The 20,576-nt window shown below is 49.1% G+C and overlaps 1 protein-coding gene across 6 annotated transcripts in view; it reads left to right on the forward strand.

Moving 5' to 3' along the window:
* Positions 1 to 20,576, forward strand: part of ppfia2 (PTPRF interacting protein alpha 2) — a 645,248-nt gene that overhangs the window by 512,472 nt on the left and 112,200 nt on the right. For all 6 annotated transcript variants that reach the window (XM_072485153.1, XM_072485152.1, XM_072485156.1 and 3 more), the window contains 4 exons: positions 4,303 to 4,543; positions 4,954 to 4,983; positions 5,733 to 5,860; positions 6,445 to 6,620. In XM_072485153.1, coding sequence (XP_072341254.1) covers positions 4,303 to 4,543; positions 4,954 to 4,983; positions 5,733 to 5,860; positions 6,445 to 6,620 — 575 coding nt within the window. The remainder of the gene's footprint in view (positions 1 to 4,302; positions 4,544 to 4,953; positions 4,984 to 5,732; positions 5,861 to 6,444; positions 6,621 to 20,576) is intronic.

Here is a 20,576-nt window from a genome sequence, read left to right on the forward strand (position 1 = left end):
GCTGTCTTTGAGTGGTGCTGGGACCCTGCGAGGTGCGTGAATGACCGGGGTGGCGTCCGGTTTGAGCCGAATTCTGTAGGTGTAGGGCAGTGTTCCCATGCCCTCGAATGCCTCCTGGTTGTGGGCGAGAAGCGATTGGAGCTGTGCCCTAAATTCTGCATCCGGGAAGTCAGATGTGCCTTCTGGAGACAGAGCGTGGACCCATTGCCGAGGTGGAGAACCTTGCATGCCTGTGCGCCTAGCAGGGAGTCCTTTGATGATCCGACTATTTCGAATGAGAGTGTGGCCGTGTGTGTGTTGTGTGTCACCTGGAGCTGGCAGGATCCCATAGCCGGGATAACGTTCCCATTGTAGTTGACCATCTTGCAACGGGATGGCCGAATTGGTGGTCTGACCTTCGTGGCGTAGAAGGCTGACCATGCGAAGGTTGGCGGAGGCGCCAGTGTCCAGACGGAATGTTATCGGTGATCGGTTGACCGTTAGGGTGGCACACCATTCATCACCCGGATTGACAGTGTTCACTTGCAACGGCTGGTGGGTCCTAGCTGGAGACATCAGGTTCCCATCAATGACCGCAACACGGAAGGCGTCCCGGTCGTCTGTGTCACTGGTCTGGATATCGTCGGGGCACGACTCGTAGTAAGGAGGCTGAATGGTCCACACATCCCTGCGAGGTTGTCAGAATTGGGAAATATTGGCAGGTTGAGCTGCTCGACAGCAGGCAGTGTAGTGGCCCATCTTGCCACAGCGGAGGCATTGTCTGTTTCTTGCCGGACATTGCCGCTTTAAATGTGTGGCTCTGCAGTTGCCGCATGTCGTGACGTCATTGCGTTCATTGCGCCACCGCGCATGCGCAGTTCGGTCTTGCGTCGAGCGCGCCTGCGCATCACGTTCCTCTGTGTCGACGCGTTTTTGGCGCGCACAAACGCGGGAGGCCTCGAAAAGCAGGCGAAATGGCAGCCCTCGTCCGGGCCGCGGGCCAGGAGGAACTCGATCGCCTGGACCCGTTCAGCCTCGTAGGACGCCTGCCTCGCCAATCCGGCCGCGTAGGACCCCTGCCGTGCCAATTTGGCCGCTTGAAATTGGGAATAGTGGCTAGTCGTGCTTTCATGCAGGACACAGGCTTCGATTGCGGAGGTTAGGGCGAGGCCTTTAATTTTTAAGAGCTGCTGGCATAGGGTGCCCGAGGTGACCCCAAAAACAATCTGGTCTCGAATCATTGAATCGGAGGTGGTGTCGTAACCGCAGGACTGCGCGAGGATCCGGAGGTGCGTAAGGAAGGATTGAAAGGGCTCATCCTTACCCTGCAGGCGCTGCTGGAAGAGATACCTCTCAAAACTCTCGTTGACCTCGACGTTGAAGTGTTGGTCAAGTTTGAGAAGTACCGTCTTGTACTTGGTCTTGTCCTCACCTTCCGCGAACACCAGGGAGTTTTAGACATGGATGGCGTGTTGACCTGCCGTGGAGAGGAGGATGGCGATCTTTCTGGTGTCCGAAGCGCTCTCCTTTTTGTTGGCTTCCAGGAAGAGCTGGAAGCGCTGTTTGAACAGCTTCCAATTGATGCCGAGGTTTCCAGCGACTTGTAGCGGCTGCGGTGTGCTGACGGTGTCCATGGCGCAGGATGGCAGATTCCGTAGGTAGGTCCCACAGTTACTCCTGGTACTATGATGTGTTGGGTACTCTGCTACACAGACGAACCAGCACGGTGGCGAATGGTACAACTCAGTTTTATTACTAACATTTATTTACAGTGGTGAACTGGCTACTGAGGTTCGATCATAACCCTTGAATCTGTGGACCTATTCCTAACGCTATCTTGGAGTGGCACTCAGCACATGGTGGATGTCTGAATGGCCTACTGTGAGCTCTGTGCCCTGAGCTGTCTCCTGCTGGAATGCCCGGGAAGTGTTTTGTACTGTGTATGCTCTTGCCTGTGATTGGCTGTGGTGTTGTGTGTGTGTTGATTGGTGCGTTGATCTGTCCATCAGTATGTATGTATGTTTGTACCATGATGTTTACCTGAATACCATGACACTTTCGGCAAGCAAATTCTGTAACCAGACAGCCAAATTTCCCTGTATCCCATGCCCCCTAACTTTCTGAATGAGCCTACCATGGGGAACCTTATCAAATGCCTTACTGAAATCCATATACACCACATCCACTGCCCGATGTTCATCAAATGTGTCTCGTCACATCCTCAAAGAATTCAATGAGGCTTGTGAGGCATGACCTGCCCCTCATAAAGCCATGCTGACTATCTTTAATCAAGCTATCTTTTTCTAAATAATCATAAATCCTAGCTCTCAGAATCCTTTCCAATATTTTGCTCACCACAGACGTAAGACTGACTGGTCTGTAATTCTCAGGGATTTCCCAATTCCATTTCTTGAACAGGGGAACAACATTCACCTCCCTCCAATCATCCGGTACTACTCCAGTGGAGAATGAGAACGCAAAGATCATCGCCAATGGTGCAGCAATCTCCTCCCTCGCTTCCCGTAGTAACCTTGGGTATATCCCATCAGGCCCAGGGGACTTATCAAAAATTTTCAACATTTCCAGCACATCCTCCTTCTTAATATCAACCTGTTCGAGTCTATTAACCTAGTTCACGCTGTTCTCATGAGCAGCAAGGTCCCTCTCTCTAGTGAATACTGAAGAAAAATATTAATTTAGGGCCTCCCCTATCTCCTCAGACTCTAGGCACAAGTTCCCTCCACTATCCCTGATCGGCCTGACTCTCACCCAGATCATCCTCTTATTTATCACGCAAGTGTCAAACATCTTGGGCTTTTCCCTAATCCTTCCTGCCAGGGCTTTTTCATGCCCCCTTCTAGCTCTCCTAAGTCTATTTTTGAGTTCCTTCCTGTCTACCTTGTAACCCTCTAGAGCCTAGACACCCCATCTGACAGGGAAGCATGAATCTCCTGTGCCGGCCTGTCAGTTTACTTTGCATGGGTTATGTCCTCATTTACTTCAGCCGCTCCATTTGCATTGCTATTTTCTCAAATGCCATGAAGAAAGTCTCCTTTACCTCAAATTTTGGTAGGGCCTGTTTATGTTTAAACATATCCCCACTAGGATTTGGACAGGAAGGGTTACTCCTTCCTCTTGACTTTCCTCAACTTCTTTCTTTAACTCCAATCTTTTAAGTTGATATTCTCTAACTTTCTTTCTCCTTTTCCCTTGCTTCCCTTGCGAATAGTTCCACATCAAGTTTCGTCATTTCAATTTTCTTTTGAAAAGCCCTTTTCCCGCATCTCAATTTCTCTTTCTCGCATGCCCATTTTTAAAAATTCCCTCTCATGCTCGAACTGGAACTGAATTCTCTCCGGATTGGGTTCCCCACCAGAAATTGCTTCTGATGCTACACTATCTGGACTACGTGCTCATGTGCTCTCCTGTGTTTCTAACAGACCCAAACGCTCAACGAATACATCTATATCTCTGCCTTCTTAGCTTTAACCGGCACCTCTACTTTTAATTCACTTGCCAATTCAATCAACTTGTCTTTTCTAAGCCCTTGTAAATAAACCAAAGGCAAGTCCTCCACCTGAAGAAAGGCTTTAGCAGCTTCCATAGCCATCCTGTTCTGCTATTAGAAACTTGATGCCACTTTCATATATACTGTACCCCAAATTGTCACCATCTACCATTCCAAAGATCCCAGTAATGGGCTCCCAAACTATGTCAAACACCCTGGGCTAGTGCGCAATTAATTCCGGCTCCACTTGACCCAGAGTCTCAACACAAGTGAAATTAGATTTTATTTAAAATACCCAAGGTCGTTAGTTGAATCCAATGACTACAGTCACCATGTTTGTAACTTTAAAATTCAAGTAACCTTTTTTATGTACAGTGGTATAATTAAACAGACAGAAAATATAACTGACTACCTACTACCTCTTCCCACCCCCCACAACTTCTCCCACTCTCTGCACACACGCACACACAGAAACAACACGGGGGGGAAAGGGCAAAATAATAAATTAAAATAGATGGTAACAAAGGAAATAAACAGGAAGGACTCTTGCACCATGTATGGAAGTCTCACACCTATCTTTTCGGATAGCATGACAAAGCTTGTGAGTCCATCGTTTGAAGAATAATGAGTATAAACCCACATTATAACTCTTTATGGCACAGTATATTGATAATTTTATTGAACTTTGCTTTGAGCCACTTTTATGGCATTTTAATGAATTTGAAATGTCTCTTAGAACTAATAATGGCGCTACCAACTGCAAGCACATGTGAAAGCACAGAAGTGCATAATTCTTACCATTATGGATCTTTCAGGTTAATTCAGGAAGAAAAAGAGTCAACGGAACTTCGTGCTGAGGAAATTGCGAATCGAGTTGGTAGTGTTAGCCTTGAAGGTCTAAATTTGGCGAGAATGCATCCAGCAAGATCTATTACAGGCTCTGTCACTGCTTCATCATTAGCTAGCTCTTCCCCTCCTATTAGTGGACACTCAACACCAAAATTCAGAGCACATAGCCCTGCCCGGGACATTGATCGTATGGGCATCATGACATTGGTGAGTTTAAGGAAACCTAGGGCAATGGGTTATTTCAATTTTTTTCTTTCAAATATTAACAAATATCTCAATAATGCTATTGTCTATTTTTAAAATGAAATATTCATGTGCATAGAAGGTAATCTACCGATAAATATTTTGTATTTCAAATTTTTAGATCACAGAAAGCATGGGCCATCATCATAGTTCAAGCTTAACATAGAGACTTACATGATATTTTTGAATGGAAAGTATTGGAGTCTAAGTTCCCAAGCATATTCGAAATTCTCGTTATAAACATCTCTGTTGGTTTGTTATGTATGACACATGGTAACCTCTTATTCAAAATCAAATTAGAAAATGAAATAATATTTAAATTGGCAATCTGCCGTTCTGTTTAATTTCTGTCTTTACTCTTTTGCGAACATCAGCCGAGTGATCTCAGGAAACATCGGAGAAAGGTAATTATGTTGGCAACGTTCCATGATAACAGTCCAAAGATGTGCAGGTTAGGTGGATTGGCCATACTAAATTGCCCTTAGTGTCCAAAATTGCCCTTAGTGTTGGGTGGGGTTACTGGGTTATGGGGATAGGGTGGAGGTGTGGGCCTGGATAGAGTGCTCTTTCCAAGAGCCAGTGCAGATTCGATGGGCCGAATGGCCTCCTTCTGCACTGTAACTTGTATGATGTATAACAGTAGATTTTAGGCTTCCTTGTTCTTTGAGAAATCTGTATAAAACCTTGAAGGCATTTCCCTAACTTATTAAGTAATTTTTTTGTTTAATATTGCTGAACATATTATTTTCAGATTAATTGTTGTTATGCCTAAATAAATAAGTGCTCATTAGTAAATTTCATGTCATATTTAACAGTACTTTTAGCAATAATTATTATTAAAACTATAATTTAGAAATATTATTAAAACATGAATATACTGAGGTTTAGATAACTTCAGCATTTATTATGGGTGGGATTTTCCCGCTCTTCTTGCCCGTGGGATCTTCAGGTCCTGCAAAAGGCGACCCCCAGTGGAAATTTCCCCAGTGGAGTGGCGGGTGAGCCACGCAAAATGCCAAAGACTTCAGCGGGATCTTCCGATCCTGCCAGCTGTTATGACAAGCCGCCTCATCCACTGGAAAATATGCTTTGGGGGAGGCTGGAAAATCCTGCCCTATGTGTTTGATGCTAGACCTTTTCCTACTTATTCCAGATTGCAGCTGTGCAGGAAGAAGGTCGTGAAGATAAAGCCACAATAAAATGTGAAACATCACCTCCATCAACGCCAAGACCAGTAAGAATGACGCACACACTTCCCTCCTACCATGATGATATACGTAGGTAAGTCCATCTGGGACCTACGCCCAAGAAATACTTAGAAAGTTACATTGATAGGTGTACCGATGATATTTTTAAAAGTGCATCATTAGTTTATCAATAAATTTTCCATCAGGATAGGGATAGTTCACAGAGGTGTTACATTACCTCTAGTCGAGAAATATTTTGGCAAATCTAGATTTTCCTCTTCATGGAAGGCTATTTTTGGATTAAACCTTTTGAGACCTTCTTGTAAATTGTTCTTCTTCCTTGTACTGAACTTAGTTTAAGAGATCAGTTTCGAAAATTAAGCATGCAATAATGAATTGTTCTTGACATATTTCTTTTTAACTTTTTAGAAGTATCAGGGAAAATTGGTAATTTGAAATTTTCTTGGTAATCTCATGTATTTTCCATGACATACCACATGATTATCGCATGATTTCTAACAATTTTGGTTAGTGATCCATTAATTTATATATTTTTGCTGAAATAAGTTTGTTTTGTGCTGAAGAAATTATCAGCAAAAATGTGTGAAGAATCATTTATTAAAGGTTGAATGAGAAGAAATAACATGAAATGTCAACTTCTGAATTGATCCTTTACAGTTTTTCAGCATCAATAGAAGCAGAAATGGGCAACTATAGCAGTACTAGTAGCCAGGACTCACTCCATAAAGCACAAAAGAAGAAAGGAATCAAATCCTCTATAGGTCGTTTATTTGGCAAAAGAGAGAAAGGGCGGCTAGTACACCTTGGCAAAGACCATTTGGCCTCAGTACAAGGTTAGCAACCTGTCTATGAATAGTACGTTTGCTGCAGTGGATTAATAGTTTTTTCATTTTAGAAAATAACTTTACATATACATTTTGTTTTCATTTTCTTTCGAACTAATTTGCTTTGCTGGAAGGAAGAATATTATTGACAACTTAGTCAGCCCCATTTAGAGACATATAATTGCTGCGATTGTAGTGTTTGATGCTGTCGCTTTTAGTTTTTGAGGAATAAGCTAATAAATGCGAACATTTTCAAAAGTTCCCTTTAAACTATTCATTCTAAGTGAGAAATAGGAGATGTTTATTGTTAGGATACAAGTGAAATAAAGCCTGAAATAAAATTAATTCTGCTTGGTTCTACATCTCCTCAGCAAGGAGAAACCTGTAAACAGTATTCCTGTTTAAAAAGCTCTCGAATAATACTGAAAACTAATCAAGTGAATTTAATATTTTAATATTTTTCACAAAGTAGAGAGAAATTGTTTCATGGTCTTCCTACTGGGTAATTCTAATGTGAAATTGCTGAATCCCACCCCCCTCCCACCCCTCCCCCACTATCAACATCCTTGTCCGTACCATTGACCAGAAACTGAACAAGATTAGTCATATACATACTGTGGCTACAAGAGCAAGGCAGAGGCTTTGAAGCCTGCGGCGAGAAATTAATCTCCCAACTCCCTAAAGTCTGTCCACCATCTACAAGGCACAAGTCAGGAGATAGATGTAATAGTCTCCCCTTGCCTGGATGAGTTCATCTTGAACAACACTCAAAGTCAATTGGAAGCTGTTCAAACAGCGCTTCCAGCTCTTCCTGGAAGCCAATGGAAGAGGTTGGAAGAGAGAATAACCCAGGAGGGAGGGAACAGCAGCCCGCTTCATTGGTACCCTTCCACAAACATTCACTGCCTCCACCACCGACAAACTGTGGCAGCAATGTGAACCATCTGCAAGATGCACTGCAGGAACTCACCAAAGGTCTTAGGCAGCACCTTCCAAACTCAGGACTGATACCATCTAGAAGGACAAGGGCAGCAAATGCCTGGGAGCACCACCACCTGGAGGTTCCCCTCCCAAGTCACGCACCATCTTGATTGGAAATATATTACTGTTCCTTCACAGTGACTGAACCAAAATCCTGGAACTCCCTCTCTAACAGCACTGTATATATACCTACACCTCAGCAACTGCAGTGGTTCAAGAAGGTAGTTTCACACCAACTTCTCAAGGGCAGCTAGGGATTCACAATAAATGTTGGCCTAGGTAGCAACACCCATATCTCGTAAATCCTATTTTCAACCATAGCTCGTAAAACATGATGCAAAATATTGTTCAACTATTTCTGCCATACCTGGGTTCGATTGGATTTGGGTTTATTGTCACGTGTACCGAGGTACAGTGAGAAGTATTGTTCTGTGTGCAGACCAGACAGATCGTTCTATACATGAAAAACATAGGACATGAAGTAGATACACAATGTAAATACATAGACATAGACATTGGGTGAAGCATACGGAGTGTAGTACTATTCAATAGAGAAGCTGCGTAAAGAGATCAGTTCAGTACATAAGAGGGTCATTCAGGTGCCTGGTAACAGCGGGGAAGAAGCTGTTTTTGAATCTGTTAGTACATGTTCTCAGACTTGTATATGCTGCCCAATGGAAGAGGTCGGAAGAGAGAATAACCCAGGTGGGAGGGATCTTTGATTATGTTGCCCGCTTTCCCACGGCAGCAGGAGATGTAGACAAGTCAATGGATAGGAGGCAGTTCGTGTGGTGGACTGGACTGTGTTCACGATTCTCTGTAGTTTCTTAAGGCCTTGGGCCCAACAGTTGCCATACCAGTCTGAAATACAGCCAGATAGGATACTTTCTATGGTGCATCTGTAAAAATTGGTAAGGGTCAATGTGGACATGCCGAATTTCCTTAGTTTCCTGAGGAAGTATCGGCGCTGATGTGCTTTCCTGGCACCAATGTCACCCTGCGATCACCAGGGGTTGCCCTTCGTAAATCCGAATACGTTCCACTCCCTGAATGTGCAGTTGGTGTGTGACCACTAGCTGCACATCATGCATGTCTGCACCCGATACCAAGGCAGTGCTCGCTCTCATCCTGGGGGTATCTTAGTTGCGCTCCCTCAGCGAGGGGTTCACTCTTGGCCAATAAGGTTTACCCGCTGAGGTCTTGGCTAATGTCGCCTGTCCAGAGGATCCATACTTACACTGAGACCTGTTATAACGCCCATACAGCAGCCAGGAGCATCATTGAGGGGGCATCCCGGACTTCAGGGCTCTAACCGCCATGGAGCAGAGGGCGACGCAGTAGCCTGGGAGGTGCAGGAGAGGGCCATTTCAGATGCAGAGGTCGGCATTCGAGAAGCAATTGAGCTCCCCATACAGTGTGATGTCCCAATAGCAAGTGAGTCACCCCTCTCCCCCAGGCCACTTCTTCCCAAGATCACACAACGTGTCTTGTCTTTTTTCTTGCCATCAGGTGATGCCGGCGCGCTGGAGTACCTTGCTCCCAGCCACACCCTCAGCATACCCCGGAGCACCAGTCCGGGGAAGACACTGACTTCTCGTCACATCTGTCACATGCACTGCACTTCAAGCACATCCACCATCGCAAAGACTATCATCTCGGTGTGGCATTTCAGTGAAGAGGCTCCTGGGTCACCTTCTGATGCGTATGTCACACATGCGGCAGCACATCATTGTCATGATATTCAGGTAAACATCATGGTGCAAACATACATACATACTGATGGACAGATCAACAGACCAATCAACACACACACAACACCACAGGCAAGAGCATACACACTACAAAACATGGAACATGACACTTCCCGGGCATTCCAGCAGGAGACAGCTCAGGGCACAGAGCTCACAGCAAGCCACTCAGACATCCACCATGTGCTGAGTGCCACTCCAAGATAGCGTTAGGAATAGGTCCATAGATTCAAGGGTTATGATCGAACCTCAGTAACCAGTTTACCACTGTAAATATATGTTAGTAATAAAACTGAGTTGTACCATCCGCAACCGTGGTGGTTCGTCTGTGTAGCAGAGCACCCAACACGACAGGCCGAAGGATAAACACATCATAGTACCAGGATTGGAACCCAGTAACTGTGGGACCTACCTACGAATCATCAGGAATCTGCCATCCTGCTCCATGGACACCGCCAGCACGCCACAGCCACTACAAATCGCTGGAAACCTCGGCGTCAATTGGAAGCTGTTCAAACAGCGCTTCCAGCTCTTCCTGGAAGCCAACGAAAAGGAGAACGCTTCGGACACCTGAAAAATCGACATCCTCCTCTCCACTACAGGTCAACACGCCATCCATATCTACAACTCCCTGGTGTTCGCGAAAGGTGAGGACAAGACCAAGTACAAGACGGTCCTTCTCAAACTCGACCAACACTTCAGCGTTGAGGTAAATGAGAGTTTCGAGAGGTATCTCTTCCAGCAGCACCTGCAGGGTAAGGATGAGCCCTTTCAATCCTTCCTTACACACCTCCGTATCACGCAGTCCTGCGGTTACGACACCACCTCCGATTCAATGATTCGGGACCAGATTGTTTTTGGGGTCACCTCGGGCATCCTACGCCAGCAGCTCCTAAAAATTAAAGGCCTCACCCTAGCCTCCGCAATTGAAGCCTGTGTCCTGCATGAAAACGCGACCAGCCACTACTCCCAGTTTCAAGCGGCCGAATCGGCGCGGCAGGGGTCCTACGCGGCCGGATTGGCAAGGCAGGCGTCCTACGAGGCCGAACGGGTCCAGGCGATCGAGTTCCTCCTGGCCCGCGGCCCGGACGAGGGCGGCCATTTTGCACGCTTTCCGAGGCCTCCCACGTTTGTGCGCGCCACAAAAGACGTCGACCCAGAGGGACGTGATGCACATGCGCGCTCGACGCAAGACCGAACTGCGCATGCGCGGTGGCGCAACGAACGCCATGACGTCACGACGTGCAACAACTGCGGAGCCGCACATTTAAAGCGGCAATGTCCGGCAAGAAACAGACAATGCCTCTGCTGTGGCAAGATGGGCCACTACAAAAGAACAAACAAAGAACAAAGAAATGTACAGCACAGGAACAGGCCCTTCGGCCCTCCAAGCCCGTGCCGACCATGCTGCCCGACTAAACTACAATCTTCTACACTTCCTGGGTCCGTATCCCTCTATTCCCATCCTATTCATGTATTTGTCAAGATCCCCCTTAAATGTCACTATCGTCCCTGCTTCCACCACCTCTCCGGTAGCGAGCTCCACGCACCCACTACCCTCTGTGTAAAAAACTTGCCTCGTACATCTACTCTAAACCTTGCCCCTCTCACCTTAAACCTATGCCCCCTAGTAATTGACCCCTCTACCCTGGGGAAAAGCCTCTGACTATCCACTCTGTCTATGCCCCTCATAATTTTGTATACCTCTATCAGGTCGCCCCTCAACCTCCTTCGTTCCAGTGAGAACAAACCGAGTTTATTCAACCGCTCCTCATAGCTAATGCCCTCCATACCAGGCAACATTCTGGTAAATCTCTTCTGCACCCTCTCTAAAGCCTCCACATCCTTCTGGTAGTGTGGCGACCAGAATTGAACACTATACTCCAAGTGTGGCCTAACTAAGGTTCTATACAGCTGCAACATGACTTGCCAATTCTTATACTCAATGCCCCGGCCAATGAAGGCAAGCATGCCGTATGCCTTCTTGACTATCTTCTCCACCTGTGTTGCCCCTTTCAGTGACCTGTGGACCTGTACACCTAGATCTCTGTGACTTTCAATACTCTTGAGGGTTCTACCATTCACTGTATATTCCCTACCTGCATTAGACCTTCCAAAATGCATTACCTCACATTTGTCCGGATTAAACTCCATCTGCCATCTCTCCGCCCAAGTCTCCAAACAATCTAAATCCTGCTGTATCCTCTGAAGGTCCTCATCGCTATCCGCAATTCCACTAACCTTTGTGTCGTCTGCAAACTTACTAATCAGACCAGTTACATTTTCCTCCAAATCATTTATATATACTACAAACAGCAAAGGTCCCAGCACTGATCCCTGCGGAACACCACTGGTCACAGCCCTCCAATTAGAAAAGCATCCTTCCATTGCTACTCTCTGCCTTCTATGACCTAGCCAGTTCTGTATCCACCTTGCCAGCTCACCCCTGATCCCATGTGACTTCACCTTTTGTACTAGTCTACCATGAGGGACCTTGTCAAAGGCCTTACTGAAGTCCATATAGACAACATCCACTGCACTACCTGCATCAATCATCTTAGTGACCTCCTCGAAAAACTATCAAGTTAGTGAGACACGACATCCCCTTCACAAAACCATGCTGCCTCTCACTAATACGTCCATTTGCTTCCAAATGGGAGTAGATCCTGTCTCGAAGAATTCTCTCCAGTAATTTCCCTACCACTGAAGTAAGGCTCACCGGCCTGTAGTTCCCTGGATTATCCTTGCTACCCTTCTTAAACAGAGGAACAACATTGGCTATTCTCCAGTCCTCCGGGACATCACCTGAAGACAGTGAGGATCCAAAGATTTCTGTCAAGGCCTCAGCAATTTCCTCTCCAGCCTCCTTCAGTATTCTGGGGTATATCCCATCAGGCCCTCTGACAGTCCTCTTATATTTAAGACGCCCAACACCTCGTCTTTTTGGATCTCAATGTGACCCAGGCTATCTACACACCCTTCTCCTGACTCAACATCTACCAATTCCTTCTCTTTGGTGAATACTGATGCAAAGTATTCATTTAGTACCTTGCCAATTTCCTCTGGTTCCACACATAGATTCCCTTGCCTATCCTTCAGTGGGCCAACCCTTTCCCTGGCTACCCTCTTGCTTTTTATGTACGTGTAGAAAGCCTTGGAATTTTCCTTAACCCTATTTGCCAATGGCTTTTCATGACCCCTTCTAGCCCTCCTGACCCCTTGCTTAAGTTCCTTCCTACTTTCCTTATATTCCACACAGGCTTCGTCTGTTCCCAGCCTTTTAACCCTGACAAATGCCTCCTTTTTCTTTTTGACGAGGCCTACAATATCTCTCGTCATCCAAGGTTCCCGAGAATTGCCGTATTTATCCTTCTTCCTCACAGGAACATGCCGGTCCTGAATTCCTTTCAATTGACATTTGAAAGCCTCCCACATGTCAGGTGTTGATTTGCCCTCAAACATCCCCCCCCAATCTAGATTCTTCAGTTCCTGTCTAATATTGTTATAATTAGCCTTCCCCCAATTTAGCACATTCACCCTAGGACCACTCTTATCCTTGTCCACCAGCACTTTAAAACTTACTGAATTGTGGTCACTGTTCCCGAAATGCTCCCCTACTGAAACTTTTACCACCTGGCCGGGCTCATTCCCCAATACCAGGCCAAGTACCGCCCCTTCCCTAGTTGGACTGTCTACATGTTGTTTTAAGAAGCCCTCCTGGATGCTCCTTACAAACTCTGCCCCGTCTAAGCCCCTGGCACAAAGTGAGTCCCAGGCAATATTGAGGAAGTTGAAGTCTCCCATCACCACAACCCTGTTGTTTTTACTCTTTTCCAAAATCTGTCTACCTATCTGCTCCTCTATCTCCCGCTGGCTGTTGGGAGGCCTGTAGTAAACCCCCAACTGCACCCTTCTTATTCCTGATCTCTACCCATATAGCCTCACTGCCCTCTGAGGTGTCCTCCCATAGTACAGTTGTGATATCCTCCCTAACCAATAGCGCAACTCCGCCACCCCTTTTACATCCCCCTCTATCCCACCTGAAACATCTAAATCCTGGAACGTTTAGCTGCCAATCCTGCCCTTCCCTCAACCAGGTCTCTGTAATGGCAACAACATCATAGTTCCAAGTACTAATCCAAGCTCTAAGTTCATCTGCCTTACCCGTAATACTTCTTGCATTAAAACATATGCACTTCAGGCCACCAGACCCGCTGTGTTCAGGAACTTCTCCCTGTCTGCTCTGCCTCAGAGCCACACTGTCCCTATTCCCTAGTTCTCCCTCAATGCTCTCACCTTCTGACCTATTGCTCCCGTGCCCACCCCCCTGCCATACTAGTTTAAACCCTCCCGTGTGACAGTAGCAAACCTCGCGGCCAGGATATTTATGCCTTTCCAGTTTCGATGCAACCCGTCCTTCTTATATCGGTCACACCTGCCCCGGAAGAGTTTCCAGTGGTCCAGATAACTACACTGCCTGCTGTCGAGCAGCTCAACCTGCCAATGTTCCCCGATTCCGACAACCTCACAGGGACGTGCGGACCATTCAGACTCCTTACTATGAGTCGTGCCCAGACGATATCCAGACCAGGACGCCTTCCGTGTTGCGGTCATTTATGAGAACCGGTTGTCTCCAGCCAGGACCCACCAGCCGTTGCAAGTGAACACTGTCAGTCCGGGTGATGAATGGTGTGCCACCCTAACGGTCAACCGATCACCGATAACATTCCGTCTGGACACTGGCGCCTCCGCCAACCTCATAGCATGGTCCGCCTTCTACGCCATGAATATCAGACCACCAATTCGGCCATCCCGTTGCAAGATGGTCGACTACAATGGGAACGTTATCCCGGCTATGGGATCCTGCCAGCTCCAGGTGACACACAACACACACACGGCCACACTGTCATTCGAAATAGTCGGATCATCAAAGGACTCCCTGCTAGGCGCACAGGCATGCAAGGTTCTCCACCTCGTGCAATGGGTCCACGCACTTTCTCCAGAAGGCACATCTGACTTCCCGGATGCAGAATTTAGGGCACATCTTCAATCGCTCCTCGCTCAAAACCAGGAGGCGTTCGAGGGCATGGGAACACTGCCTTACACCGACAGAATTCGGTTCAAACTGGAGCTACCCCGGTCATTCACGCACCTCGCAGGGTCCCAGCGCCACTCAAAGACCGCCTCAAGCAGCAGCTGCAGGATCTCCAGGACCAAGGGGTGCTATCCCGGGTCACGGAGTCCACGCCATGGGTCAGCTCCATGGTGTGTGTTAAGAAGCCCTCCGGCGAGCTCCGGATCTGCATTGATCCAAAAGACCTCAACAACAATATAATGAGGGAACACTACCCCATACCCAAACGGGAAGAGATCACGAGCGAAATGGCCCGGGCTACAATCTTCACAAAACTGGATGCCTCGAAGGGTTTTTGGCAGGTCCAACTGGATCAGTCCAGCCGAAAGCTGTGCACCTTCAACACCCCTTTCGGCAGGTTCTGCTCTAACAGAATGCCATTTGGCATCATCTCGGCATCCGAGGTCTTTCACAGGATCATGGAACAGATGATGGAGGGCATCGAAGGGGTGCGCGTCTACATGGGCGACGTCATCATCTGGCCCACCACACCACAGGAGCACATCAATCGTCTCCAGCGCGTCTTTGCGCGCATACGGGAAAACGGCCTGCGCCTCAACCGAGCCAAGTGTTCTTTCGGCCAAACCGAGCTGAAGTTTCTGGGGGACCACATATCCCGGTCAGGGGTCCGTCTGGATGCAGACAAGGTGAGCGCCATTACAGCCATGCCGCAGCCGGTAGACAAGAAAGCAGTGCTACGCTTCCTAGGCATGGTCAACTTCCTGGGGGAAGTTCATTCCCAACCTTGCCTCCCACACGACGGCTCTGCGCCACCTAGTCAAGACGTCCACCGAGTTCCAGTGGCTGCCCACACACCAGAAGGAATGGGAGGAGCTCAAAATTAAGCTCACCACAGCCCCTGTATTGGAGCTTTTCGACACATCTCGTGACGCTAAAATTTTGACTGATGCCAGCCAGTCCGGCATTGGGGCGGTACTCCTACAGCGGGATGACACTGCGTCATGGGCCCCGGTCGCCTATGCCTCGCGGGCCATGACCCCCACAGAACAGCGCTACGCGCAGATCGAAAATCAGTGCCTGGGTTTGCTAACCGGAATAGACAAGTTCCATGACTACGTGTATGGTCTCCCCCAGTTTACCGTTGAGACAGACCATCGCCCCCTGGTCAGCATCATACATAAGGACCTGAACGAGATGACCCGTCGCCTCCAGCGCATCCTACTTAAACTCAGGAGGTATGACTTCCAACTGGTCTACACCCCGGGAAAGGACCTTATCATTGCGGATGCCCTATCCAGAGCAGTGAGCACACCGCCCGATTCGGAGGGGTTCGTCTGTCAGGTCGAAGCGCAGGTGGCCTTCACATCGGCAAATCTGCCAGCTGACGACTCCAGTCTGGCCCGTATTCGCCGGGAGACTGCAGCTGACCCCCTTCTACAACGGGTGATGCGCCACATGACGGGAGGGTGGCTCAAAGGACAGTGCCCACAGTTCTACAATGTCCGAGACGACTTGGCTGTCATTGATGGTGTCCTCCTAAAGCTGGACCGGATTCTGATTCAAAACAGCATGCAGAAGCTAGTCCTCGACCAACTACACGAAGGCCATCTGGGGGTCGAGAAGTGCAGACGGAGAGCCCGAGAGGCGGTATACTGGCCGGGCACCAGTGATGACATTGCTAATATGGTGCTCAACTGCCCCACCTGCCAAAGGATTCAACAGGCGCAACCTCCTGAGATGCTTCAGCCCCATGAGCTGGTGACGTCCCCCTGGGCGAAAGTGGGTGTGGACCTTTTTCACGCGCTCGGCAGGGACTATGTAATCATCATTGATTACTTTTCAAACTATCCAGAGGTCATACGCCTGCATGATTTGACATCGTCCGCTGTCATAAGGGCCTGCAAAGACACCTTCGCTCGCCACGGCATTCCGATTACTGTCATGTCGGACAATCGGCCCTGTTTTGCCAGCCAGGAATGGTCATCCTTTCCTGCTTCGTATGGCTTCACACACATGACGTCCAGCCCTCTGCATCCCCAGTCCAATGGAAAGGCAGAGAAGGGCGTTCACATCGTCAAGCGACTCCTCTGCAAGGCTGCTGCTGCCGGATCGGATTTCTGCCTAGCCCTGCTGGCCTATCGCTCGGCCCCACTAGCCACTGGCCTCTCACCAGCCCAGCTGTTGATGGGTCGCGCCCTCAGGACCACTGTGCCATCCATTCTGGTACCCACAACCAACCATGCTCCGGTACTACACAGGATACAACAGCAGCGCGTTCGCCAGAAGATGGCATATGACACACGGGCAACTAATCTTCCCGCCCTGGCGCCTGGAGACGACGTCCGCATCCACCTACCAGAAGGTGGCTGGTCAGCACCTGCTGAAGTACTCCGACGCATGGCTCCCCGCTCGTTCCTGGTTCGCATGCCTGATGGATCCATTCGCAGGCACAATCGCCGGGCTCTTCGCCTACTTCCACGCTCGCTACGGGAACTTACACTGGTACCACGCCCTCCTGTTGTTCCTGATGTCGACCTCGTGGAGCTTCCTGCCACCATGCCCGTTCCGTCGTCGCCCATGGCCTGGCCCATTCCTCAGCCGGTGGATCCTGACCCACCCTTGAGGCAGTCAACCTGAATTCGTCGCCCACCTACTGGACTGGACTTATGAGCCTGTTTGTACATTGAACTCATAATACCACTGTGTTAATATGTTTCTGTTCTTCCTTGTTATTACAGGAGTTTGTTTTGTCGTTCAACATTTCCCCGCCCTTTGTTTATAGTACAACCTCGTTGCTATGTCGCACCCGACATCGCCCCTTGTATATAGTTTAGCCCCATGTACATGCTGTAGATATTGCACACACACACATTCAGCTGCACTCAGTACACATCTCTATTTATAACCACATAGGCACATGTTCTTGTAAAAAAGAGGGGATGTCATGATATTCAGGTAAACATCATTGTGCAAACATACATACACACTGATGGACAGATCAACGGACCAATCAACGCACACACATCACCACAGCCAATCACAGGCAAGAGCATACACACTGCAAAACAGGGAACACAACACTTCCCGTGCATTCCAGCAGGAGACAGCTCAGGGCACAGAGCTCACAGCAAGCCACTCAGACATCCACCATGTGCTGAGTGCTTCTCCAAGATAGCGTTAGGAATAGGTCCACAGATTCAAGGGCTACGATCGAACCTCAGTAACCAGTTTACCACTGTAAATATATGTTAGTAATAAAACTGAGTTGTACCATTCGCAACCGTGTTGGTTCGTCTGTGTAGCAGAGCACCCAACACATCAATCATGTGGAGGCAGGAAGACACTGGGGAGCTGACAGTCAGAGGGCCATCCGATCCCAGGAAGCAGCTGCAGTCCACACAGGTATCGCAGCTGGAAAGTATGATCCCATCACTGATGGATATGCAGACGCAGGGCCAGGATTTACAGAATAGGGTGACAGCAACTTTCCAGTGCCTGCAGGTGCAGCTGGAGGAGTCCAACCGCCTTCAGGTGCAGGAGATTGTGCCAACAATGCATGGTACCCTGGCTAACACTGAACAGATGGCATTCGAGGTGGAAGCCTGAGGTCAAAAAGTCACAACCATGAGTCAAGACTTCCAAGGCTTGGGGCACACGGTACACTTGATGGCTGGCTCTCTCATTGAGGAATGTGGCTCCATGGTTGAGAGCATCAGGACCCTAGTTCAGACGAGTGTGGGCCTCCAGGGCTGGCAGCGGCAGGTGACATTGGACCCTCCGGAGTTCACTCTGGCCTCACCTCCGTCCCATGGAGTAAACCGCGGGCTATAGAGCACCCCGAGGGAGGAGGTGGTTATGGGGCCCATGCCGGTGTTTCTCGCAGGGGAGTTGCTGGAACACCTCAGCAATTCGGAATTCCCCACCTGACATGGGAGCATCTCATGGGCAGAGGGCTGAACAGGTTGGCACCTCGTCACCTGTGACACCCGAAAGTCGGCCCGGCCCATCCTGGGCCAGGCCCTCCACAGAGAGCTGCAAAAGCATCTTAGGTCAGAGGGCGAGATACGCAGCAGGCCACGTCTGATGGGCTGTTTGGAGTCACACCCAGAAAGAGCAATACAGCATGTAAGATAAGAAAGTTAGACACAAGTCAAGGTGGTGCAGCACATCGGCTGGAGGTAGGGGTCAGAGAACAACAACTGTATATAGTCCCAAAGAAACACCTTTTCACCAACATTCGATCTGCCTCAATCCACTGTCTGAAAGGTGTGAGGGATAGGTTGGGCTGGGTGTAGAGGGTGAGCTGGCTGGGAGGTTGATGGTTTAGGTATTGGAGGATGTCAGGGCCCCCAGACACTTGAACATTCAAGCTGGGGTCACCCTTAGAGGTGGCAGGGAATAGGACCAGGTTTGCGGCCATCTTTGTAGGACAGCTTATCCAGCTCACCATCTCCATAACCACCCCCCACACCCCCAAAAGATATATGGGCCTGCGAGATAGAATGGCCAGCACACATGCAGGGTGTGGTATTATCAGGTATTACGGTATCTGAGAGCCTGAAGTGCCATTGGTTAAACCTAGGGGTTTTACCATTGGCTGTAGAGTATGGTAGCTCCGCCCTGATAGGCGGGGTATAAGAACCCGTGCCATCCCAGCAGCCCTCATTCTGTACCTGAGCTGCTGGGGAACACTTCTAGCTTATTAAAGCCTTCAGTTGTACTACAACCTCGTTTTAGTAGTTATTGATCGTGCATAACAGGGATCACCCAGGCGGACAGTGGAATGTGATCTTGAAGGCAGCAGTCAGACTTAGTCAAACAATGAGAAGCACCAAAGCTCATCTCACAGCGAGTCGTCATCAACATCAGTCCCATGGACAAGGCCAGCTCACACTGCCTGCCCTAGGCCAACACCCTTTAGAGATGCTGTGGGACCCTCTGAGAGGCAGAGCTGGGATGGTGGTATGAAGTGAAGGGAGGAGGATAGGAGAAATTGGTGCAGTGAAGTAAGGAGGGACAGGTTACTTGCAGTGAAGGGAGGCGGGACAGGGTTGGTGCAATGAAGGGAGGAGGGACAGGGTTGGTGCAGGGTTCTTGCAGTGATGGGAGGAGGGACAGGGTTGGTGCAGTGAAGGGTGGAGGGACAGGGCTGGTGCAGTGAAGGGAGGAGGGACAGGGTTGGTGCAGTGAAGGGCGGAGGGACAGGGTTGGTGCAGTGAAAGGAGGGACAGGGTTGGTGCAGTGAAGGGAGGAGGGACAGGGCTGGTGCAGTGAAGGGAGGAGGGACAGGGTTGGTGCAGTGAAAGGAGGAGGGACAGGGTTGGTGCAGTGAAGGGAGGAGTGACAGGGCTGGTGCAGTGAAGGGAGGAGGGACAGGGCTGGTGCAGTGAAAGGAGGAGGGACAGGGTTGGTGCAGTGAAGGGAGGAGGGACAGGGCTGGTGCAGTGAAGGGAGGAGGGACAGGGTTGGTGCAGTGAAAGGAGGAGGGACAGGGTTGGTGCAGTGAAGGGAGGAGTGACAGGGCTGGTGCAGTGAAGGGAGGAGGGACAGGGCTGGTGCAGTGAAAGGAGGAGGGACAGGGTTGGTGCAGTGAAGGGAGGAGGGACAGGGTTGGTGCAGTGAAGGGAGGAGGGACACGGGAGGATGTGAGCAGCTATGGGGAAGTGGGTGAGTGGGGCGGGGGGTAGAGTTTGGAGAGGTGAAACAGGGCAGTGGCCAGGCCTCCTAGTAGACAATTCTAGAGGTGATGAGGCTGGCTGGGAGCACATGATGGGCAGCGGACTGCAGCTGCTTCCTGGCCCTCCAACTGTCAGCTCCCTCGTGTCTTCCTACCTCCACTTTATGGCAAGAAAAAAGACAAGACACGTTGTGTGATCTTGGGAAGAAGTGGCCTGGGGGAGAAGGGTGACTCACTTGCTATTGGGACATCACACTGCATTGGGAGCTCAATTGCTTCTCGAATGCCAACCTCTGCATCTGAAATGGCCCTCTCCTGCATCTCCCCGGCTACTCCATCGCTCTCTGCTCCACGGCGGTTAGAGCCCTGAAGTCCGGGATGCCCCCTCCAGTGTTCTTCTGCTCTCATCTATTATGGCTCCCGTTTCCCTGGGGATACATAAAGGATACAGTGAGATACATGGA

Source organism: Scyliorhinus torazame, chromosome 19 (genome assembly GCF_047496885.1).
Source record: "Scyliorhinus torazame isolate Kashiwa2021f chromosome 19, sScyTor2.1, whole genome shotgun sequence".
Lineage (NCBI taxonomy): Eukaryota > Metazoa > Chordata > Chondrichthyes > Carcharhiniformes > Scyliorhinidae > Scyliorhinus > Scyliorhinus torazame.